Consider the following 25,505-nt stretch of genomic DNA (forward strand, 5'->3'; position numbering starts at 1 on the left):
TTTGTTTTTTTTTTAAACCTTCTACGAGAATTCAGCACTTCTGTCGCAAGGGTTTTGCAGGAGAATGGGACACATGCTGGAAAACTCACCACGCTTCATGAAAGCCGCGGGGGTAACAGTTTCCATCATCGTTGCAGTATGAAAGGTACTCTTTGGATTGTCTGCTGGTGGCTAAGATGGATCAGTCTCTTTCTGTTTCTGTTAGCGATGTGCTGAAGGATCCGGATTTACTGAAATACTGACGCCCATAAACTTACTCCCTCTCTGCTGAAGGCATTGGATGTGACAGTGCAGAGAAACATGTGTTTCACATTTCTGACTGGTTGTTTTGGTGCAATCAATGCCTCCACGAAAAATACTGACTTAGGTGGCGATGATCATACCGGGAGGCACACGGAGGGCTGCTTTCGGGTTGCATACAAAGTGAGCACAAATCAAGGATCCCGTCTTTCCTGTGAAGTGGGGGCTTCAGTTCCCCCTAAACTCCGGGGCAAAGGCAGCGGGCGATGTGCCCACCCCACCGCAGAGCGCCCGGCTGCGGGGTGCGGAATGAGCAATGACCGGAGCGCTGTCAGGAGTGGCAGGCACAAGGATCGGATGGGGATCAGTGAGGCAATAACGGTTGAAAAGAAGGTGGATCGCGAAATCATTGCCCGAAGGAATAGCAGGCGAGGCGGAATGATGATAAAGTTAAACTTCTGTTTCATCTTCTGTCGGAGATGGTGGGCGTTTCTGTTGCTTCAGCTCCACATGTTGCAAGCACTGGCACAAGGTAGGGCTAGAGACGTTTTTGTTTATAGGATTGCTGCATCTGCCTTCTGAGAGGAAGGGATTCTCGCTCCGGTGCAGAGAAACCCTTTTACTTTATCCTTATCAGAGGTAAACTGCAGAATTCACAGTGAGCTGATTTCATGTAGGAATGGTCGTTTCTTGCACACAATCGTTTCTTTATGGAATAGGGATTTGCAAACTGCATCTACATGTTTCTCTCCCTTTCTCGTCTTATCCTTCCCCTATCCCAGCCTCCCAGAGAGAATCAAAAGCCTGTCGGGACCAAACCGGCTTTTAAAAAATTACTTAATGCATCTTTGCATTTCTGTTCTTTTAGGCAGCCAAAGAGTTAACTGCTGGATGTCTCTGTGTGTGTGTGTGTCTGTGTGTGTGTGTTTAAAAAACACTGTGCACTGAGATAAGTTATTGGGAGAAGGGGAGTCATAAATCCGCCGACTAGAACTAAATCAGGCATGTCAAAGGAATTCTTTAAACATACGAGTACTATTCTATGTGAACCTCGGTTCGAGCATTGTTCGTTGCTTTTGGATTGCCAAGTAACATTTACCCGAGACAAAAACTGCAATTGATTCGTATCTGAGCGTTTCCACATCAGAGCTCCTGGCAGTCAAATGAGTCACTTGTAAACGAAGGGTCAGAGTCGACCAATAGACTTTAAATATCAAGTGTCAGTCACTTTGCATGTAAATTCCCTTCTCAAAAAATTGCCGAATGTAGCCTAATTCTTAATAATCCTTTGACAGAGTAAACAGTCAATGGCAGGCAGAGGCATTACACTTGGCTGCGCCAAATAACACGCTGAACAAGCGCAGCTTTCACTTTTCTTGCTGGGTTGAGTTTTATTGCTGTGTGCATTGTCTGCCTGAAGTGGTATGTGTTGGACAATGCAGAACTGTGTCGTGTGGGCCCATGAGTTAGTTATTAAAAGCGGAAGTTAATGCTCTATGAAGGGGAATGGTCTTTGTGTTTTAGATCTTTGTTTTCAAGTATTTCATAGGGAACAACGGTGCATTCAGTTTTAATAACTGGATGGGTTTGTGTGCAGAGGAAGAAGGGTTACAAGCCAAGTCTGCTGTAGTTTGTCTCCTCGGGGTGTACTGCTGCATCCTTGGAAAGTTTGGAGCCGCAGGATAAAAGAGTTTCAATCCAGTGTTTAATGATGGACTCCACCCTCATAAACCTTTCTCAGTGCTTTGTTTATGCTGTCACTGTTACTCACAAACTACTTACGCTGAGGCCTGCAAGCCCTAACAGGGTATTGTTGCTCTGAAACAAGACATACCTGAAGTAATTCACTCTGCAAGTTCACATTCATGCCACTTTTTTTGTTGTTGTGTCGTTTGGATTTTTTTTCCCTTTTGGTAGTTGTTGATCGACGCCAACGTCATGCTTCCTTTTGGAAGACAAATGATGATGATTCTTAATGTTTACATTAAGAATGCAAATATTTTCATATAAGGCAGTTTTAAGTGATTCAGGCACCAACTTAGATGCCGTGGAAGACAGTTTTCTGTGGTTTAGTAGCAAACTAGTTATTGGATGGGATTAAAAAGTGATTTGGAACTTTTGTTTAGCACATAGTATGGAAATTTTTTTCAATGGCACATTTCAGATTACTAAGTATTTGCAGTAGTATCAGTGTTAGGTAATGCTTCTCTCAAGGGCTTAGGCAGTGTTTACAAACTGTCCTGAAGAAAACTCCTACCACCAAGTTTTTCTTATCAGTGTTTAAGAGGGGGAGGGGAAACAGAGTAAGATACATTATTTCTAAGAAATGTTGATGCAGATAAAGGTATTGAGTTCAGAAGACATTGAACAATGAAGTTCTGTAACACAGAAACAAAAGATGTTTTAATTTTTATATCAATGCACAAAATTAATTTTCCAGTTAGTCCTCTAGAATTCTTTGACATGTAAACCAGCATGGAGGTCTTAATGCAGCAGAGTGCTTCTCTTGGGTTATCACAAGACTTGCACTAATTTATAACTTACAGTTCTTTCTGCAGTCTGAATTCTAATGGATTCTAATGCATTCATCATTTTTATGCAAAAATTTACTTTAGAGAGAAGATGACAATTTTTATAAAAGTCCTTCATGAAAATGGAAATTCTGCTGCAGAAAGTTTTTAATGGAATGATGTGGTCATATGCATGAGAGAATTACATGGCTCCAGTCCTTTTTACGTGATAAAAAAATGAACATTCTAAATATATGAGCCTCAGCTATTTTGAATGAATCATAATACCATGCTGTGATGAGCTAATGTTTCTCTAATAACTATTTCAGCATTAAAGACATAGAAATATTTCAGGCATACTGAAATGCAGGTTCTCAGTTCATAGGAAACAGATTAGATAATGTCTTTGAGATTAAGTATCTTATGCTGTAAGGTGAATGGAAGAAAAGGTTTGCAGCTGCAACAGGTTGGCTGAGTATTCTGTAGACTTGAGTGGTCATCCATGTGAAAGTGGGTCTAGAAGTGAACTGCAGACAAAACCACTTGTAAATTCATTTTGTACTTAGCTCTTCTGTCTTCTGGTAGTCATGTTACATAATTAGATATAGTGATTTATTTGATTTCTTTTCCCTTCTCAAAGTGAGTTTAATTGTTATGAAACATTCTCTTCAAACTTTAGTATTGTTAATGCTGCCTTTCTCAGCATAGGAGTGATTTTCTGGGTGGAGGAAACATACAAGTGACAATGGTTGTGGCCTGTCCCATGAACTCAGAACCCTGGAAGGGTGCTTTCACTCTGTGATGGCTGCAGAACCGCACACATGCCTTTCAGACTGGCTGTGTGTCTCATCAGGATTTCTACACTGATACATCTGTAAACGGGAAGCTTGTCAGAAGAATCAGCCTGTAAGAGCCTGAAAAGTGTCCTAGGTTTCTTTGTTTACTCAGTTCTTTATGCCTGCTAGGCTCTGCCATGATGCCTCTTCTCATGGCATTTTTGCTGAATTTGAGTATTAGGTGCGAGTTAGCCTCAAGTCATTGTGTGTCATCAAACAGTGATGAGATGCTAATTGATAATCACTATAATTATCAAATTAGAATTTACAAGGCGATGGTAGAAGTGAGTCACTTCCACACAGTATCTCGCTACTGTACTTGGAAGAAGAATATCCTGCAGTGACCTCTAGCTCAGCGACCTAGCATGCCTGGGCATAGGCCTGTTGGGTACATAGAACTCGTTGCAGGATTGGAATGTATTAGTTAAGTGTGAGATTAACAAACACTGATGCCTACTGAGGTACAAAATGTTTGCTAAAATCGAGAATATTTTTATGGAAATAGAAAAATTCTGCTTATTTAAATAGGTTGGAAGTTGCCACAGGCTATTCTGCATGTACCTAAATGGATTTAAGTACCTTCCCAATGTCTTATTTTTGTTGACAGTGAAAGAATACTTAGAAAACATACTTCTTCCAATTGATGGCTGATTTTCATAATGATTTTAAAACAGATAAAAGTAGTGCAAAGCTTTAAGCTTCTTCAGCAGGAGATAGGTATCTTTAAATATTAAGAAAGAGAAGCTTATTTGATTTTACAGCAACAGAAGTGTAATCTTTTTATGTTACTTGATCAAATCCATAGTTCAGAATTCTACATTTACCTGAATGCACATTTAAGGTGGTAATGATGTCTGTTATGATTTGACAGATGCTGTGACATGGAAGATAGAAGAAAACATTTCCGGGGCCCAACTCTTAAAATTCAAATATTTGATCTGATGTAATGTATAAATACAATAACTGCAGGAAATGTTTTTAAGCAGATTTCAAACTGCGTTAGATCCAAAGATGATAAGCAACTTGAACAGAGTATTTAATTGTTGGAAGGACAAAATAACAGTTAAATGTGAGGGCAATACTTATTGAAGAGTGAAAAGCATTCTGAATTAAATGGAGAATGATGCATTTCTAATTCCAAAAGATTCTCCTACTGTTTATTGGAAACTCATTCATTTGTATTGGATTTACCTCTTGTGCTCCCTTTCTTTAGATGGATGTTTTAAGTATGTGCTTGTTTTTAAACAAGTGAATTCTTTGTATATAATGATAATAATTAAAAAATGGATTCAGAATAGTAGGATCAAGCCGTATCTAAATAGTAATGTGGTAGAGAGAGTTGGCTTTTTCTGTGGCCATGTCATGTTACTTCTAACTCTACCATGGTAAATTCAGGTTTGGTTTATATGGTTACATTTTGCTGATAAATTATTTATTCTCAAGACTTTTCAAAGTAGTTTGGACATGTTTCAGATAGTTTCTTAAGAGTGCAGTGTAATAGTACTATTAGAATTAAAGGAAGACCATATGTAATAGGTGCTTATCAAGGTTGTTTTCATGCATTACCAGAAGATGCTTAGACCAGGAATGACCTAGGTATGAAGAGAGGTTGTGGCAGTTAGGTCATGTGAATTTCACATCACTTAAGAACAGAAGGCAATCTGTGTTCAGGGCTGGCAGTCCTTGAAACGTTTTGGAATTTTCTGTCATCTCTGTGACATATTTGGAATAACAAACAAATAGTTTAAAGATTTTCTATCTGATTAACCAAGCCACAGAAACAGTCTTATTGATAATAACTAATCTTGAAGTGAATTATTAGGAAACTGTTAAGTGAAAGAGTTGGGCTCTTACATATCTCAGAGGGATTTTTTTTTTAGGTAGTTGTTTTATGGTTCTTATCAACAGAAGTCCTGAATGCACTTTGATTCAAATAAAATATTTTCCATAAATTTAGCAACTTTCTGTACCTGAACATCACATTCTGAATGGACTTTTTGTTGTGCACAATCTGTGGGCAGACCGGAGGTAATTAGATTCCTCATGGTGCAAAGTCTTATTCATGCTGAGTTCATTGCAGAAATAAACCTTTCTTCCTCCCTCTGCATATGTACATGCATAATATGTATTTAAATAGTTTTTTTTTTTTAATGAACAAATTAATGATTTGCTGATGTTTTAAAAAATGTGTTTAATAAGATTTGTGCAGAGTTTAAAAAACAACAGAACTAAGGTAGCATCTTGAATCTGAATTCTGGATGCATGTGCATTATGATAAAGTTTAAATACTTATTACTTTGCAGTCTACATTAGTCAGAACCAAGTGTGAACACTGCTCACCGATCAGTTTTCAGTGTTTTGTTTTCTTGTCAGTGCTTGGTTCCATCTTTCAATTACTCCAAATCTTTCAAGTTCAGCATAAGAAGACTTTTGTGCGGACTAAAGGAAGAACTGTTAGCAGCTATATTGTGGCATTTGACTAGAGTACTCACAGTTATTACAGCTGGAAAGCAGATGATTAGTGAGACTGGGTTTCTATCTCTGACTACTGAGTGTTCATTTTCTAATGAATAAAGACTCTTCACGCCCTGTGTCTCAAAGCTGACCCTTCACTACCCATGTAGCTCATGCAGAACAAAAATGTAACTCCATGAAAGGTCTCTTCCTGAAGAAGTTGGTTTCTGGATTTTATGCTGCTAGTGTTGACGTTGGTCCTGTTACAGACTATTTCAGACAATTTTGTAATTTTCATTCCCTGGAAGTTTTCTGCTCAGTGGCCTCACGTATCCTAGTTCAGTTTATTAAATTCGAGATGTGTAGTACTTGGTGTGATTTCTTATGGGAAGTAGGTTGTTTTCTCAGTTTATTGGTTATAAAGAGGTGCTAAGTACATGCAATTGAAGTTTTTCTCATGTAAGCAAAACTTTCCAGTTCCTTTATGGACAGGGTCTTTGAAATGTCACAGACCTAAACTTCCAATAGGTTCTGTAGGAGTCAGGTCGTGTAGCATTTACAGGTGTGAATTCAAGAGGTTACAAGGCTGAGAAGCAAAGAACCTTTTATTTCCATGTGCTTACTTGCTTAATTCCTTTTAAATATATCTGACTGTTTTTGTAAGAGCTATTCACTGTACAAACTCTTGGTTTCTAGACATACATGGTATTTGTATACTGCATCTACAGCATTATGAGGTTTGGTTTGCTAAGAGTTTTTTTTGTTCAGCCCTCGGTATGAAAAATAATTAATCTGTTACTAGAGTATATACCAGTCTGTTGCTAATCATATGTTTTAGATGTAAAATGCCCCTGAGCTGTAATACAGATAACACCCTTACTAATATTAAAACATAGATCTAGGCTTTTTAAGGGAAGTGTTTTTAAAGCTAATTTTATCTGTTCAGCTCCCTGAACTAGCTCAATCTGGGGTCACACAAGCATCAGGGACGATGCAAAAGAGGTGATGGGAATGCATGGCCAGGGCATGACCCTGCAGCCACCACTAAGATCAGTTCAAATTGTCAGAGTGTTTTTGCTCATATACAAGGGCATGCACACTGCCTCCCTTCTTATAAACCTGGGGAGGCCACTTTCTGGGTAGAAAATAGAAAAGTTATTGCTTTTAAAGGAGTAGTTTAGAAGACTTTGCATTTCTTCTTTGAAAAACCCTTTCAGTGAATTTCTTCCACCATTAGATGGAGTCTTCCTGGAGAAAGTCTCCCTAAGCTTTTAAGTTAAGTGCTAAAGTTAGGTAATATGAATATTCCCCTAATCCTCTTAGATTTCAGTTCTGGAGACCAATAAGTTTTTCTTAAGAAAGAAAACTTTGTAACTTAAGCTGCAAATCCTAAAGGCATTACTTTTGACTATTTGTATGTAATACGCGGATTCAGCAGGTTAAAATTGGTGGTATCAGCTCCAACAACTCTGATAAAAGGAAGTCTCTTAACACCACTTTATGCAAAATGTGGAAGTGGATTGTACAATCTTGTGTCACACCATCCAGATAACTTTTGAAGTGTCATTTGTGATAAACGAGAAAGCATTTGCAGTTTTTAAGCAGATAACTGGAATCTTTAATCCTGTTTTTCACATTTCCATGCTCTAGTGCGGCAGCCTGAAGAGAAAGTTGATTCTGGTAGATAAATCATTGTCCCTTAGGTCTCTTTAAACCACTTTATGGTCTTTCAAGCCATAAGCCATATATTTTTCTAATAAACTCCTATGTTTAACAAGTTATCTAAAAAATAATTTGTTGAGTATAGACCTCTTGGACCAGAAAGTAGGAAATAATGATACACGTCTCCAGTACATGTTGCCAAAATAGTCCCACCTGAAATGGAAGTTTGTAACTGATTATGACACAAAGAAACAGACAATCTGGTAGACACTGCTTTCATCCTCATATTGGTATATTTCTTAGCAGAGAATGTTGTGGCTTGGTGTGTGATTTTGGTATTGAGTTAAGAGGAGATCTACTCAGTAGCAATGTTGCCTTTTAAGGGAAGGTACTAAGAAAATAATGGAACCATAATGCAAATATTTCAAATGTTTTGATGTACCAGTGCTGTTTGCTCACCTAACATTTGTGTTAAATACAGGCTCAGGCATTGCTATCTTCCTTACACCCTGGGGAATGTCTGTTGTTTCTTACTTCATACCTGTCAAGAAGTGCAAAGGATGTTCATGACTAAATGTTTCTGAAATAAGTAAGTGATATGTGGTGATTGGGGAAGAAATGTATGGTGCTCTGTCATACTTGCAGTTCAGAGATAATGCATTTATTGTAACATGAAACACATGGCAAGTGACATGCTGCTGTAATACTGAAGGGGGTAGGAGGAGGTAAAGGGAATTCTCTGTTGATATTTCTAAATGTCTGTACTGGGTAGTGTAATTTTAAGCCCTCTTGAATACGAACATGCAGAGGTACAACTAACTTTTCTTGCAGATTGTTCAGGACTGTTTTCTTTCCATCATTATCAAGGCTGAATAAACTCAGATTCTAACCTATCATGCTGACATAGTATTTGCAAAATAGCACCATCAGGCTTTCTTCCCTGCTCTCCCCATTGTTTAGGAGAAACTCCATCCATGAACAAACGTCTTCAAGCACTTTTTTTTTTTAACTATGATGCATAAAAAAAACCCTTTTACAGCAGCTCAGCTGCTAATGGAGAGGAAATACTGTTGTGGCATGATGAAGACTGCTCATTGTTTGCATGTGGCCACCTACCTGTCTCACTGTTCTCCCCTATTTACTTTAGCTTTTTGTCCCAGCTTGATAGACCTGCTACCACAATATGCTTCTAATCTCTGATGAATGCTTCTGCATGCCATTGTAATACAAATAATGCCTACTGCTAGAAACAGACTGAGGTGATAGTTTAGAACTTCTGATTCTGTGTGCAAAATGTAGAACAGATTCCTCAGTTACCCTGTAATAGCTTTTCTAGGCCACTTGCATTATCTGAAGCAGGGTTGTTATTGTGCTGGAAGACGTCGTTCACAACAGATAATCAGAAAGGTTGTTTAAAGGTAGATTATCCCAGGCATTGTTTTTTGGAAATGTTAGTTAAGAGGCAAGAGATAAGAACAATAACTCCTGTGTTTCACCTCTTACTGTTTTTAATGCCATGAAGAACTCAGATTTCTTGAGAGGGAGCAACTGAAGTTATTTTTAAAAACCATTCTAATACATGCCACTTCAAACATCAGATTTTAAAGTAAATGCTATCAACTAATTCCCCATGCCTCTTTAAAATGGTTTCTCAACATAACTAGTTACTTTAGTCACGAGCACCATTGGATGTGCCTTAACTGCAAAAAAAAAAAAAAGGTACATTATTGTTAATTTCTTATATTGGCATGTGTACCCATCATCTTTATGAAGACATATTTTAAAACTAAAATAAGGTTATTTGTAGTTATTTTTAAAGTATTATTATTGTTGTTGTTGTTGTTATTGTTATTATTTTATTTGAAAGTTCTGTGCTATCTTCTCTCATGGAACTAGTGTGCAAGATTGTTCTCTTTTAAGAACTACTGAGTTGTCTGTGGTTTTTTTCCTCTTGAAAAGAATACGTATTTTATACAGTAACTTCTTGAAGGTGCTTCCTGTTCACACAACCTGATCATGCTCATGCTTGTTATGTATATAACAAGGCTAAAATTCCACTTGAAGCATTTCTGTGCATGGAAGTGGGTAAATAGGTTACTTGATTCTACCTTAATTCAATTAATAAAATAGACAGCTGATGCTATTTAATGAAGTCATCAGCAGAAAAACATTTCAGGTGACTCTGAGGATAAATCTCCTGTTTATCCACAAGTATGAAATAGCAATGAACAAAGCAAGGTGGATTTCATGCCTGTGTGTTAGGGAAGCTTAGCTTAAAGTCACTTATGTAGTACTTACATCTGTATTTCAAGTTCATCTATATTAGTGTTGATAGCAATCTTCCTCAGACTTATTTTCATTTTATGTGATTTATTATTAGCATTTAATGGGTCAAATATTTATGCATATGTATCTGAATCTTCATTTGAATTCTGAGTTAATGACAGTAGTGTCAAACTCAAAAGTTTGAAGTGCTGATAATTCAACATTACATTCAGTATGTAAATGTATCATAATTAAAATGATTCCTTGTCAGTCCCATTCAGGTTTCTCATGAGTGTAATTTTCAGCTTTTGTATACTAGATGTAGGTCCCCTGAACCAAACAGACATATTTACAGCATACTGGTGTCAATAAAAATCTGCAATGTTAACTGTTGGGCCTGTTACAATATGAAGATTGTAAATCTTACTAATTCTGCTACACAAATCCAGGTAAGGATCAAATTGTTGATCTCCACTATGGAAAAAAAAAAAAAAAGATAACAGTGGAGCACCCAGTGAGACAATACAAGATTGATTTGCAATTGGACCTCTCTGCTAGGGTGAATTCTGATCTCTGCTGAAGTTACATCCTCAGAAGTTTTCAGTCATCATGTGCTGGTCCAGCTGGGTAATAGCAAGAAGTTTAGCTCCTCTGGCACTGTCAGTCTGTGTATATGCAGTCTGGTCTGAAAAGTTACTAGGTTAATAAATGATCAATGATATGATTTAATATCTGTCCTGATGGTTTAATGCAAATGAGGCCAAAGTTTTCATATTGTATTAAAAAAAAAAAAAAAAAAAAAGAAAAATGAGTAGTTTTATACTTGCATCTGAAAAAAATATTCTTACATATTAGAATGATTCTTAAAAGAATCATCAAAGCCAGGCTGGATGAGACTCTGGCCAACCTGATCTAGTATGAGGTGTCCCTGCCCATGGCAGGGTTGGAACTAGATGATCCTTGTGGTCCCTTCCAACCCTGACTGATTCTATGATTCTATGAATTCTTGGTGTTCCACATATCTTTCTGTAGAACTGCTGGACTTCATAAATACTGCTAAGTTGGCTTTTGTGCAAGTGTTCACTGCAGTAGAGTAAGTGTTAGCTGTCACTTTATTAGAATTAATGGCATAACTACTCATGTTTACTTGAAATTCATTGCGGCATGAAGTGATTAGGCATTGGTGCTTTGGTAAATTATGGCATCTCACACATTTTTTTATAAGCAATTAGTGAGTGCTGGTGCTAGGCACATGCAGTGAATCTAGCTGTCACTCACACTTGAGCTGAATTTAGTTAGCATCCATATCTGGGTGGTCACCAGGAGAGTTCTGTTGGAACTATTGACATGTGATAAAATGGGTATTAATCTAACTCCAGAAAGGAAGAAAATGTTTGTAATTTGTGCTTTATGAGAAGACCACATCTAGTGCTCTTCGAAGGACATGACTGCCTTTAAAAGAAAGAGCTCCTAAAACCAGTGTTTTGAGTTGCCAGAGATGGGATTTTTATAACTCGGTCAAATCTTACCTTCTGTGTGAAAGGCAAATGTCAATTTCATACATATTTACCTCACTCAGTCACTTTTCCAGATATCCAGCAGTCTCAGCTGCCTTGAAATTCTGGAGAAGTGGCTACACGCTGAATAGTCTGTGGGTATGCATGCTTGCTCATATGCTCCATCCAGGCAAATAAAACACAAGATAGAGCTATTTTGAGTTCACATAGAAGGCTGACAAGTAGAAGGAGCTGTACATATAAAGAGCTGCCCATAGTGACTGATACATTGGGGATTTTTGAATGCCTTCATCTTGTTCCATCCCTCTAAAGTCCTGTTACTGATGCTGGTCTGAATTTCTTTTCTGACTTCTGTAGACAAAGTATTACATCTACATGGAAAGAAGTTTTAAATTAACATACTATTATTAGGCATATTAGTGCTTTGCATAATTATATTTTCCAAAATGACTTTTTAATGCCTCTGCCATGTTTTAAATAACTCTTTTTTTTTTTAAACAGGTTATTTTAGCATAGAATGCTTTGTGTCATTTGGCATTCAGTTAAATAATTGCACCCTGTAGTGTTCAGAACTGTGACCCTCAGGGCGCAGTGTAAGAAGAAAAATATTTTTCTTGCAATCATTTCCACTATTAGTTCCTTCCCCCCTACTCAGCTGCCTTCTCCTGCTCCTCTAAATTCTGTTGGCTGAATGGGGTGATAAAACAAAGAAAGAAAACATGGAGGTAAGCTATAGAAATGGTATGAATAGGGCCCAGCTTTAACTAAGGCCATCTAACAGCATCTCAGTTTTTAAAACACTCATATTGGAGGCTTCCTCCTTCCATTCTTGAGGTTTATTTATTCCCATTTCAAGTAAATTTATCAAAATTCATTCTAAAATAGACTTCAAATTATCAGAAGCAAACTTTTACCTTGGCACAGTGTTTGAGTTTTAAAAAACTCATTCTGCTATGTGCAGTCAGTCCATATTTAATTATATGGACCTTTTACATTTATTTATTTATTTCCCCCATACAATCACCTGGTTATTTATTTTCTTTATGTTAGTGAAGAATCAGAATATAGCTCAAGAATATCAGCTTCACATTCAGATCATAGTTGTTATTGTTACACATGTAATATTCCTTCAGAAGCTGTCTTAGTTGTCTGAAACGTGGTGAAAACAATGATACTGTAATTATCTAAAAAGCTGTGACCTTAATGAACATTAAGGTGGTGTTCTTAAGACAAATCACATCCAGGAGGGTGGAATGTTTCTTTTTTTTGTTTCAATGTCAGCATTTTGTGTTATGTGTCATGCTATGAATTACTAGCGGAGGTTCTTTGATTATCTTTTTGTGCTTAAATGCAGGTATTGACGAATTTCAGATTTCTGAGCATAATTCGTGTCTGTGACTGCACCTAAATGTCTCAGTCTATGGACTGAGAAAAACTGTTTGAAATTGCCTGATCTTGGACAGTGATCTCAGATCTCATCAACCTGCATTGTGAAATGTAATCATGGTAGAGCCAAACCACTCGTGGTTATTCAATTACCTGGTTGTGCTTTTTCGTATCGCTGTGCGCACCGCAGTTCTGTCAGAAACAAAGAGTTCAGATCTTTCAGATGTACCATCTTTGAAGAAACAGCTAAAGGCAACAGGTTTCAAGCTCTTTGAAACCTTGTCTCTTTGAATCCTTGGTAAAGGATTGTCATCAGTACTGGTCGTTTATTAAGCGTGCTTTTAAATTTGTGGGGAACAAGATGAAGTGCTTTATTACATATTCATGTAACGCAAAAAAGATCTTATTTTTTTTCCCCCCCTTATTTAATACACATCTGTATTTTCGAACCTGCAAAAGTTATTATGCTAATTACACTGAATCCTTCTGGTAGAAGAAAACTACTGACCATGTAAATTAATATCGTAAGAAGGAAGGTTAATATTTATATGGCTTGGTTGAACATTGTAACTAATGTAATTTTACTAATAATGTGATGTATAAAAGCAGGTGATTTCAATTTTAGCCTCTATTCAGTAAAGCTTAGGTGTTAGAAACTTTCTCCAATGGCAATTTTTACTCTAAAAATATTTTGAAGGGTTGTAAGATTTAAACATTGGTATTGCTGTTATGAAATTCTTTTAATTCTTGTGGTTTTTTTCTTTTTCTTTAGGCATTTGAAAGCTTCTGTTTTATTGTGATGAATGCAAAACTTTATTTCTGGTAGAGGAGTCAATGTATACAGCAAGGTTTACTAACAAGTATTTCTGAAGCCACGTACATTAATTCTGTCCAGTGAAGTTCTTTAATGTCAGGGTGCAAACTGCTTCTTTCTGTTGCTCTGATCCAATTGTTTTGCACATGAGTAAATGTGAGGGATTTTGCATGTGAAAAAGGATGTGCTGCAGCAGGTTTCAGGAACTGAAAAAAATTAGTCTGGCCTCTCTCTCAGATTGGTTCGTAATGGAAGTAATATTCTTTCCAGGTAAAAAGTCCATTTGAATGTAAAGATTTCATGATGCAAATACTTGTCTTTTTGGATATGTAGTTTTCATAGCAGCTCATAATAAAACCAAGGAGTCCCTTATTTAGGTTTTGTGGGTTGTGTTGGGTTTTTTTAATGCTATGTTTTGTCTCTGTTGAAGAGGCTTAAGAAAATAAACACAGCCAGGTGTTTGAGAAGATCAAAACCATGTAATGTTTATAAACCATGGAAGGTTTTTAAACAGAAATTTTGTTTGAACCAAGCAAAGAGAAGACATGAGACTGTATCTTCATGTGTATAGTAAACAAAAAGAAAAAAAAATTGGTACATTTTGACTAATATTGCTTTGTAAGGTGCATGGAAGAGGCATCTGGTTCACCAAGTTATTAAAAGACAGCCACAGTCTTCAGTCTTCTATGGAGCAGGTGTGAAATATTTAAGATTAGATTTTTTTCCCCCCACATCTTAAATATAGTTGCTTATGAAGATGTTCCAAACAGAAACAGCAGTACTGAGTTGTGAGTTGTGTTGTACTGTACTTGGCTTTTGCAGATGTGTAGATCTCCACTCATAAGAAGGTAATGTTTATTCTAAACTCTGTCCTTTCCTTTGACTAGATCCAAAGAAATGTCTTCTCAGCAACTCAATCATTTATATGTATCCTGCTTTTAGGTGTTTCACAGTCCAAAGGGGGAAAAAAAAGGCAAGTAAGTTAAGCAAAAGTATTTCCTGTAATTGCCATGGTTTAAAAAATCATGGATATAATCCAAGATACCTTATTTCCTTATGTATCTTTCTCCTTCCTGTAGAAACTCCTTATTATAAACCCCAGCATTGCATGTGGCCAGAGCTTTCCCTTGTCCCTTGCTCCTTTTTTCACCTGCATTTGGTTGGTTGGTTGGGTTTTTTTGTCATGTTGTTGTGGTGGGTTTTGGTGCAGTGGGGTTTTTGTTTGGGTTTTTTGTTTGTTTGTTTGGGTTGTTGGGGGTTTTTTTGTAGCTAGTGCAAGGACTTTTAATAGCAGAAAGAAGGTTGTGTGGGGGTGACAACAGAGATACTGCATACTTTTTCCACACTGGAAGATGAAGGCTCTTTCTTGAGTTCTTTCCATAAATTCCTGATACTGTCCATCCAGGCAGAGAACAGAATGTGTATCTCACAAACTGTGAGGTACAGGAAAAAAACTTCAATGGCAAAACCAGCTAAGAATTGATGACTTTTGCTGAGGGTGTTCATGGAGCAATAGTTCCTGGGGACTCCAGAGGGATAGAGTTCTGCTGTAATCCTGAAACCTATGCAGTTATGCCTCTCTCACCTTTAGTGTCTCAGGTTCCAGTTAGAGTCTAACCTGTTTATCAAAATGAACAGTGAAACTTGGGTTTGCATCTAAGCCACAAGTTTCTGTACCTCAAACAAGGATTAGTGTTGTGATACTCAAGTATGGCACATTCCACCACTTTTTTTTTTTTTTTTTTTTTTTAAAAGGGTATTTACTTACCAAATATTGTCTCCTGGATCCCCTCTGATCTATGTTGTTTATAAGACAGGAGATAGGGAGCAGAGTTTTATTTGATTACTGCGATTAGAGTGGCAGAGGAATCCTTTGTCATTTATCTTCTTTAGTGTCTTGATGACTATTTGACCATCTTTGATCCCGTTTCTCTTCATACATCATCCACAGAATTGTTTATTAAGCTCTGAACAATTAACCTTTGCAAACTCTTTCAAGGCAAAATTATCAGAGCAACTGCTGGTGAAGCACTTGAAACATATCAGTATTGCATTGATACTGCAAATGTCATTCATTCATTCATTCATTTTTTAGATCTATTTGATAATATGACATAATTTAAAGGAAGAAAAAAATATTTTAATAAGCATGTTTCTGTACTCCTGAACAGCATTCAAGGAAATTGAAGTACTTTTTAACTACAAATAGTAGGTTGAAAGAACTGTGAGACAAAGATATTCTTGTAGCTGTACTCTTGCTTCTTGGAAACTACCCTATTAATTCTATTGCATGTTATTAGTAGCGCATCATAAAGTGTGTGTGAAGATGAAATTGCTCTCCATCTAACTGAAGAAAATTGTAAAGACAGGAGAACCAAAGCTTTGAAAATGGTTTGATCAGAGTTTACTAGTTCATATGGCAACGTTAACAAATCAGAAACCTGCTACTCACAGCTTTGGATTCTTAAAATGAATACTTATGGTAATGGGGAAAAAATTTGCTTCATCGTCATCTTTTTTTGTAGTTATAATTATTAATCTGAAGTTATTTTTAGTCAGCTTTCTCAGTCTGAAAACTTTGTCAGAAAACTCTTATTTTTTTTCTGAGGATTCTTGTGTAACAATTTATGGTCCTACTGGGACAAATACATATTTAACTGGCGTGCAGTTGCCTCTGGCAAGCTATTTTGATGCTGAGGTTAAATTAAGTTAGCTAAATTATACATCTTATCACCAAAGGCAATATAACAAAACATACGTGGAATACAGTGAAGAACATTAGTCTGTCGACTTTTATAGAGAACCACATCTCCAGGAGGCAGACAAATATTATTCTGACTTTATTATTGCTTTGAGAGTTAATGACCATAATAAAGGTAAGTATAGCTTGCTGATTATCCATTAGTTTTGTTTTTTTTTTTAATAAGATTTTTAATTTGTATATCATTCTTCTGCTGAAAACAGACGCTTTTAATTGCTCTCATCTTCAGTTAGCATCGCTTCTCAGCTTTTTAAATGGGGCTTTAAAAAGTTTTCAAAGTGCTAGTTGAAAAAGTTTGTCCAAATGAATTAGGTACTCAATTATAGAAGCAGGCTTGTGTCAAAAATACTGTTTTTTAGTTGGAAACTTCAGAGTTGTATCTTCAGTTCTTGTCATAAGTGGCTTTCAACTTGGAATGTTTTGGGCCATTATGACCATTACCAAATTGACTGACTTCTCCCTCTTGGACAAAATTGACAATTCTTTAGATGCTAGCTTTACAGTTTGAAAGGGTTAATTATAGATTGTTGACAATTTGCACAGTATCAGATGTTACTTTCACCAAAATCTTTCCTAGAGGATGGAATTTAATTTCTTTATTTTGTAATAGTGAAGTAGAAAAGCATACTTGAAGTTGATTTGGAAAAATGAGAAGCTTTGGAAAATAAAAAGGGTGATTTTTTTTTTTTTCTTTTTCATATTTGCATTACTTAAAATGAATTTTTTTTTTGTCTTATAAATATACTGATCTTTATAAGCTGTTTCTGGTATGACATATGGTATATAATTTTGTTTCAATTCTCTGACATCAACCTAGTTACTGTTACATAAAAATGTATAATTGGCAGGGAAAATTAGTATGTTCAATGGCATGATACTTACAAGACCTCTGCAAACTCTCTGGGGTATTCATCTGTACTGTAAGTAGACAGCTGTTTGAAGAGGACTTGCAGATTTTCTTAATTGTTGCTTTTCAGACAGCATTTCTTTGGGGCCCATTTGGGCTGAGAAAAACTGCAGATAAATACTTTTGAGTAAAAGAACAAAGTTCAGTTAAACACATCTTTACATTTTGAATAATTTTATATATGACAAGGATATATAATCAGTCAAGGCTCCTAAGTGGGCCCCTCAGAACGGCATTGTAACTTCTATTTAGTGCTGTCTCTGTATCCATTTCTTTTCCCTTATGGTTGGTATACATGGATATTACTACCTTGTGTCTTGTCCAAGACTGTCTGGATTATGACATTGCTAGCACCTCCCTCTGCCTGCTGTGTTCGAGTGCTGTGGGACTGCACCCCAGGAGTAGAGGGAAGTCTCTGTGTTGGGGTCACCCTTGTCTCCTGGTTTGCTCTCCCTGGCTGCTGCCTGGCACTCCTACACATGCAGTATCCTTATTCTTGTCCTTTTCCAGTAGTGGCAGGAACAGTAAACACAGCTCTGTGGCTCAGCATTTCCTGGCATGAGTTATACCTTCCGCCCCCTCACACCTGCTTCTGAGCCCCCTTCCCATCAGCCTATCTTGCCTACCTTGCCTTGCTGAAATCACACTCTTACAGTCTTTACTGTTCCCCACCACTGCCATAAGGCTGTGGACTTTTGATGATCATCTGCTGCTTCATGACTGAATCAAATATGCTTGGGTGTGTTTTTAAAAGATAAATTAGCTACAATACAATGATGCAGATGCTGCAATTGACTGACTCAAAGAGAAGAAAAAAGCTGAGGGGATGGAATGGGCTTCAGAAGTTCAATAGCATATTCTCCTGGGCTGTGGCAGGATCAATCATACCCACACAATTCCTGACAGGTATTTATTTAATCTGTTTTCTAAGCATTTCAGTAAGGGAGATTCCAGAGATTCCATTGTCAATCTGTTCAGTATTTAACTATCTGAGCTGTAAAGACACAATTTTCTTGAGTTCTGAGTCTAGTTGCTGTTGCTGCTACCAGTACTCCAGATTGCTAAAGTAGATGGTATTTCAGACACCTGCTATATTTAATGCTTTTTCGTTTCATCATTTTGATGAGCCTTTGGTTCTTGCACTGAAATTTGAAGAGAACAGAACTTCTCATATTAGTGCAGTAAATGAATATCCAAACTGTATCCCTAATAGAACACACAGCCAAGTTTGGGGAATCCACTTGGAAAGTTGTGGGAGTGCTGGGGAAGAGTTAGCAATTAGGACCTTCATTAAAGAAATCTCAAATCCACCACCACCAAAAAAATCGTGAAACCCCAACTTTCTGCAGGCAGTTGCACTTTTGCAGCCTCCAGTCAGAAATGGGGGTGATGCTTTGTGTTCCTTTCAGTCCTGCTTCTTTTCAGTCTGAAGTATTCTTGGGATATTCTCATGTTTTAGACCAGTCATCTTTCAGGGATATCTCCTCTGAATCTTTTAGTTCTGAATTTGTTTGCTAAGTCTCAAGACACACTTCAGCATCCCTCCTGGTATACTTTAGAGTTGCTCAGCTGGGGAGGAAGCAACAATAACTTACTCCTTCAGGTAAAGTAGTGATGTAAAATACAGTTTTCCGAACCTGAAATCTAGCTTCCTTCTTGCATTGTAGTAATTTAATTAAACATTGCCTTCTGCAAGAGTGAATGTTTGCAGGCCAGCTATAAAGTAAATATACTGAAGTGTAAATAACATAGGAGACATCAATGTTTAATAAAATATTACATGTAGCTTCAGTAAAATGACATTGTTTTGTTAGTTTGACTTGTAAGGTTTGGGGTTTTTTTTCCCAAGGAAGTACTAATTTCATTTAGAAGAAGACTGTGGAAGAAGACTGTTTGGATACGTTTTAACTCCAGGGAGTAGGAGTCATTTGCACTGGAGAAAGAAAAATGATACCATAGTGGGGTTTAAAGAAATGAAATGAAACAAAAGCGAAAGTTTGAAATCCTATATTCTTGGACACTCAAGAGTAGGAGAAAAGTGCTCAGGAACTGACAAATGAAAGATAATTGTTTGTTTACATGTTCATATCTCCATCAATTTTCAGAGTAATTTCTTTTAAATAGAATTTGTTTTGTGCTTCGTTTCTCAACTCTTCTAGAGTTATCGAGCTGTGCATCAGAATGGCTACAGGTCTGGAGCTGTGGAAGAGATCAGTGTTAGGAGCATCTCCTGCCCATGGGAGGTCTGAACTCTGAGGGGTCTGCACTTTCTGTCAACCACAGGGTGCTGCTAAAGGTATCGGAAAGTTCTGAGCTGCCAGAGGAAAATGAAAGTCCAGTGCTGGAGCTTGGACAGTTGAAGGCAACCCAAAGGGTGTTTCAGCCGACGGTGGCGAGGCAGCAGCATGAGGAGATCCCGGGGCCAGGTCTCGTAGCCCCTGGCCCGCAGCAGGGCTGGGAACGCGGCGGGTGTGGGCCGCGAGACCGTTCCTCGCAGCCTGGCATCGCCAGCAGAGGGCGCCAGAGCGCAAGGCGGGCGGCGACTGCGCCGGGGCGCGGGGGCTGAGGCCGCGCTCGGGTCTGGGCCGGCCCCAGCGGGCTGTCCGGGGCCGGCCCCAGCAGCCTGTAGGGTTTGTCCCCAGGCTAATTACACCTCGTCCCAATTAGCTTGTCTCACCTCGTTCCTCGTCTCTATTAGCGCACTTGAAAGGGTGTACTATGGAGCCAAGTTTGGTCCAGCCCAAATGACCACAGAATCCTTTCAAGGACTTGCAGAATGTTTTTAGCACAATCTGTGCAATGTATTCTCAACACATTGTGTGAGACTATGCTCCTTTACACTTAGGAAGACTGACCATTGTCTAATTTAACATATGAGTAAGAAATTAAAATACAAAAGAGCTCTCCCAAGACAATGTTTTAAAATTCTTTTTCCAGTTGTGAATGGATTTTTCTTCTCCCTTCAAAGAACACCATAGACTCATCCAACAAATAATGCAAGATTATAATCATCCATTTGACATGTCATAAAAACACATCTTTGATTTGTGAAGGGAGATGTTTAACTGCTGAAGCATGTGATGAGCTTTATTACAGAAAGCTTTTTTGGGTAGCTGGTAACTTCTTGGCTATCCAGCTATCTTTTCAGAAGACAAAATGATCCCAGAAAATGGTCTTTACGCTTTGAAGAAGGCAATGTTTCATGCAAGATCCTTGACTACTTTCAATATACAGCTGAAGTCCCAGTAACTTTAACAGGGTCAGGGTTTTATTGGAACTTGTCTGATGTATTATCCTTCATAGATCTGTCTGGAAGAAGCAGTGAAGGATATACAGTGCAGTTTATTTACCTGCCTAGTGGTGTCAAAATGAGCAAAGCTGCTGTTGTGCTTGGAAGTTGTTCGATTAGTTTAGAGAGAGATTGTGTTATAGATGAACATCAAAGCTGTAATTTTAAGTGAGCCAACCATGAGAAACTGTGCATTTATCCAGAGTGTGTCTGTTTTTCTAAATGTCCTGTGTTTCTTATGTATTCTCCAAATAGCCAACCTGCCTCCTGTCATGTACTAAATTGAAAAGGTTCAATAGAAATCTCTGCTCTTCCTGCTCCCACCCTTTTTTTTCCCTATGCCCACACAAATGATAAAAGTTTTTTTTCTATTTTCCTTTCTTCCTTTCTGGTAAAGGGAATCTGAAGCATTCAACTCTAATTTCTTCTAGTAGGTGATAGACTTTAGCGTTCCAGCTACTGGAGAATGAAACAATACTTTTTGTGTGGTTGGTTGTTTTGTTAACAACAGTAATGGATTAGTCACGTAGCTTTTGTGGATAAGAAGGCTGAGTAATTTAGCCTGCTGACAGAATCCTTCCACACAACAAGACTTATCCTGTTTTATAAATAGTACACAGTTCACTTTGCCTTTATTGTGGTATGGGGAATTTTTCTTGAGGTCCTCAAGGTTTTGACTTTAAGGTTTCTTCTCTCTCTCTTCCCCCCCCCCCCTTACTGTAATTCTTGGTGTATCTTACTTTTCATCTTTAAGAAGGAATATAAATTTAGAAGCCCCAATAGTATTCTATAAAAGATAATGTTTTCATTAAACTTTTTAAGTAGTGACATCACAGCGCTTATGGAGGCTTTTGTTTTTAATAGGACTTCTGTTGATATCTAACCTGAGTATTTTTCCTCTTGACAAACAGAGAAAAGAGGAGGAAAGCCTGGGTTTGCTGTCAAGTTTTTAATAATGCCTCTTTTTGCATTATATCTCCTTGACATATCAAAGATAGAGATCTTCTGTACTCTCCAGTCAATCAGAATGACTTCGAAAAGGAGCATGGAGGATTTTTCTTTGTTATAATAGGTGAAACCTTTAATGAAACCTTAGATTGAATGAAATGAAAACTTTAATTACAAAAATATTTTAATTTTTTAAATGAAATTGATGAATTTTGCTTTGTTTAGCCTAATTTTCTCCAATGTAGTTGTGCAACAAAAGGCCATTTTAAGACATATATCAACATTAATTCCATATATTTCTCTGTGTCTCTTTGAAAACTTAGGGTATAGTATATAACACAGATTATTTTTATGAATCTTGCCTGGTCCCTGAATAGAAGAACAGAGAAAAAATTTCTGTACAAGGAACTGATGTGTCAGGGCAGCTCTTCCTATAGCTATATTCAAAATGGTCAGGCTTGTTTTTAGTGCTTCTCTCATTTAGCGCAAGTCAAGTGATTTATTTATTTACAGAGCTCAGGCGTGTGTTTTACATCCATCTGTAAATGTTATTAAAAGGATGAATGATATTAGAGCTGCACCTTGGTAGACAAATTGCTGCTGCAGTGTGGGTGAGCTGTTTTTTGGTCTGTGTTGCAATTGACAACTCAAAAAGTTCTGCTTCTAACACACCAACACCTTGATAATGATCACACTTTGTGTGGTTTCTATTTGGGTCACATTTTGTTTCAGTTTGACTTGACTTGTCAGTGATACCATGACTTTTGTTGCTGCTGCTTATGAAAATTCCCAAAGTTATCTTGAGTTTACACTTTCCCAGCTTCCATATTCTCATCTTTTACTTTTGAAGTGGAAAGTGTGAAGCGGCTTTCTAGCTGTTTTCAGGAAAGTGGTTTGTGGCAGCGAGACTTTGATGTTTTTGAAATGTTACGGAATTCTTTTACCTTTCTGAATAAAGAGAGGATTACTAATAGATACCTGGTATTCATGATGTAAAGATGATTTATGTATCTGCATTCTGAAGTTTTACTTCACATTTCTGAAGCTGACTGTCACACCTATGGAACTTCTGGATAAGATTTTTATCTGCCTTGCTTACCTCTCTCAAAATGTCCTGCCTCTGCTGACAATATTCCATAGAATTCAGCATCCCAGATGCACATCGTGCTCTGCCTTTTTTATCACATCTTCTTTGAGTATTATATTGATGTAAGACCACTGAATAATTTGTCATGAATCAACACAGGTTTTTTTTCCCCCCCTGAAATCTAAGAGTGTGCTGTACCAGTTAAGAGGCTGTCAAATTGCATGCTTTTGAATTTGGAGCTGTGACAGGTAGTTAAAGCATTATTTAGTGAAGAATTAAGATCCAGCAATTCAAAATGATGGGGTTTTTTTTGGTGTAAAAATGATGTTTTTAAAATCCAATACACCTTCTGCTTTCTTTTTGTCATCTAGGGGTTTGGTGTGGGATATTTTTGTTGTTGTTGGTTGGTTGGTTGGGGTTTTTTGTAGTTTATTTGGGGTTTGTGGGGTTTTTTGTGGGTTTTTTTTTTTTTTGGTGGTGTAGTGGGGGCTTGAGGGTTTTCTTTGTTTTTTAAAGTCATAAGCTTCATAACTTTTATGTACTGGACATAGAGAGCGAAGCTGACAGTATTAATGAAGTGCAAAAGCTAATTTACTATATTTTGTCTGAATTTAGTCTGGTATCCACTCAAGTGAAGAATTAATCTTGGATATATGATGATGTATAATAGTGTTGTACTTGGGAGCAGCGCAGTAACATTTCTCTTATTTAATTATCACGTCAGACAGGAGAGTGGTCTCCCTTTTCATGTGGTATGGTAAGGTTATATAGTGAATTTTTCATGCATACTAATGTGAGCACACTGCTACTCTAGGATTGAGCAATCAGAGGACAGAGCATATAAAATGTTGGGCCAGGAAAATTAAATATTTCAGCACTGAGATTTCTACTTGCTGTTTGAAGACGGAGAGGAGCAGATAAAAGTGTGTTGCAGTAGGAAGGCTACAGAGATGCAGATGAGAAGAAATAATCTCAAGTAGGATAACTGCTTGTAATTTAAAGGGGAAGGAAAGATAAGGAAAGAGATGTAGTTCATAATTCTGGGATATTTTTCATACTGTGTGTTAATATGCCTTCTCAAGCTGGGTGGGATAGTACATTGGAATGAGCACGAGGCAAAACACCCTTGGTAGAAAATTATTGGCTAAACCCCATTTTCATACCTACTGGCTGTTTACTTGTCTACAATCAGTAGTTGTAAGGATGATATTTCTATATGTACAAGCTGTTTCCATTTATGGAATTAAGAATTCTGCAATTTAAGGAATGCAATCAGGCTGACTTTTTTTTCCTTTAATGCCTCCCAGCACTCTTCCAGGGTTCAGGTGGATAGTTAGATAATCTGTACTGAGGCCTTTCCAAACCCAAGCAATGCTGAGCAATCTCTCTTATTTGTTTATTCTGATGCATCCTGCTTGAAATACCCATTGTTTGGAAGGCAAAGAAATAAAAGGGAAAAGAGTTTTACTGCTGCTTTTTACTTTTTTTTCCCCCCCTGTGATTGTCACACTGTTTATTCCTGGTCTCTAGACAAATAATTTAGTTTACATTTTATTGTAGTTGTTAAATCACGACTACCCTATACTTTATTTCAGTTTAAGAATTAATCTTGATGAGTGGAAAAGCCTTGCAGAGCTAAGTGATGTGGTGTTTTCATTCCCATTTGACTTTTTGCTTAAGAAGAGTGATGGAGTTTCCAATTTTCAATTTCAAGACAGTACTGAAGAAAAATGGGAAAACAAGTTATTTGTGCTCTTAGACTACATAAATGGTTATGCCTATGTTTATATGTTAGTGGTACTTCTCAATTATCTCAGGGAGTTAATGAGTATGCTGAAAACCTGGTGATTTGACAGTGCTGGAATAGAAGCTGAGCCTTTCCCAGCTGTAAGCAATAATCTCTGTTCTTAGCCCACTCATATAGGAGGCTGATGTGCACACACATGCTACTTGAACTGTGTCTATCTGGAAAGATTAAATAATCATTGCAAAAGTTCTTGACTCATGGCAGTTGTGTGTGTGAAAGAAAACAGGAATCATGGATATAAGAGGGAAATAGTCGTAGTAACAACATGGCTGTATCTCTGGCAGGAAGTTACCTGGGGAAAGAAGCTAATTTCCATTAAAGAGACAGAAACACTGTGTGAGGAAACTGCCAGTTCCGATTTCTTTCAGTTCTGCTCAAGGAAAAGGTGTTTGGTGTTTTTGCCTTGTTTACAAGGAAAGAAAAATCACCTCACAGACATAACTGACTCATCTCAACAGTTACTGCCCTCTGCCAGAAACAAATGGCTGGGGAGAGCTGCCCAACCATATGGGCAAAGGGGGCAGCAATATACTGTCTTTGATTGGAACAAACATCCACATGGAAAGAATATGTTTGTTGTCATTTAGTAAGTATCTCTGTTCCCTCTGACTGACACTGCATGTGAGGACATAGCTTCTGAATGCAGAGGTCTATGTTGTGTGTCCACTCCTGATAGAAAGATTTAAAAATTGGTAGGAATAGACAATTCCAACTCTGTTCAACCCAGTGAGCAAAAAAAGGAAAAAAAAAATCTTGAGTAGGTAACCTTTTAACTAGATTATCTACTGTTTTCTGAACCAGTATGTAAACATAATAGCCCTTTTATGATTAATTTCTGATATTTAAAGTAGATGAACTTTATTATTTCGTTCTAAATTTAAGTTACGTGAGAATACATGAGACACCCTAAAGCACTACTGTAGAGATTGTTTTAGCACAACACAGTTGCAAGCCCTTTTCCTAGTTTGAGAACCTTCATAGCCAACAGACTTCAGTGTAAGTGAAGAAGCTTTTAGTACCCT

At 37.4% G+C, this 25,505-nt stretch overlaps 1 protein-coding gene across 1 annotated transcript in view; it reads left to right on the forward strand.

The window, feature by feature from the left end:
• The first annotated feature begins 300 nt into the window (after nucleotides 1-300).
• The window catches only part of SDK1 (sidekick cell adhesion molecule 1), a 420,137-nt gene continuing 394,932 nt past the window's right edge, over nucleotides 301-25,505 (forward strand). The window contains exon 1 of the mRNA XM_054390916.1: nucleotides 301-772. Coding sequence (XP_054246891.1) covers nucleotides 301-772 — 472 coding nt within the window. The remainder of the gene's footprint in view (nucleotides 773-25,505) is intronic.

The sequence above is a fragment of the Indicator indicator genome, chromosome 22 (assembly GCF_027791375.1).
Source record: "Indicator indicator isolate 239-I01 chromosome 22, UM_Iind_1.1, whole genome shotgun sequence".
In the NCBI taxonomy this organism is placed as follows: Eukaryota; Metazoa; Chordata; class Aves; order Piciformes; family Indicatoridae; genus Indicator; species Indicator indicator.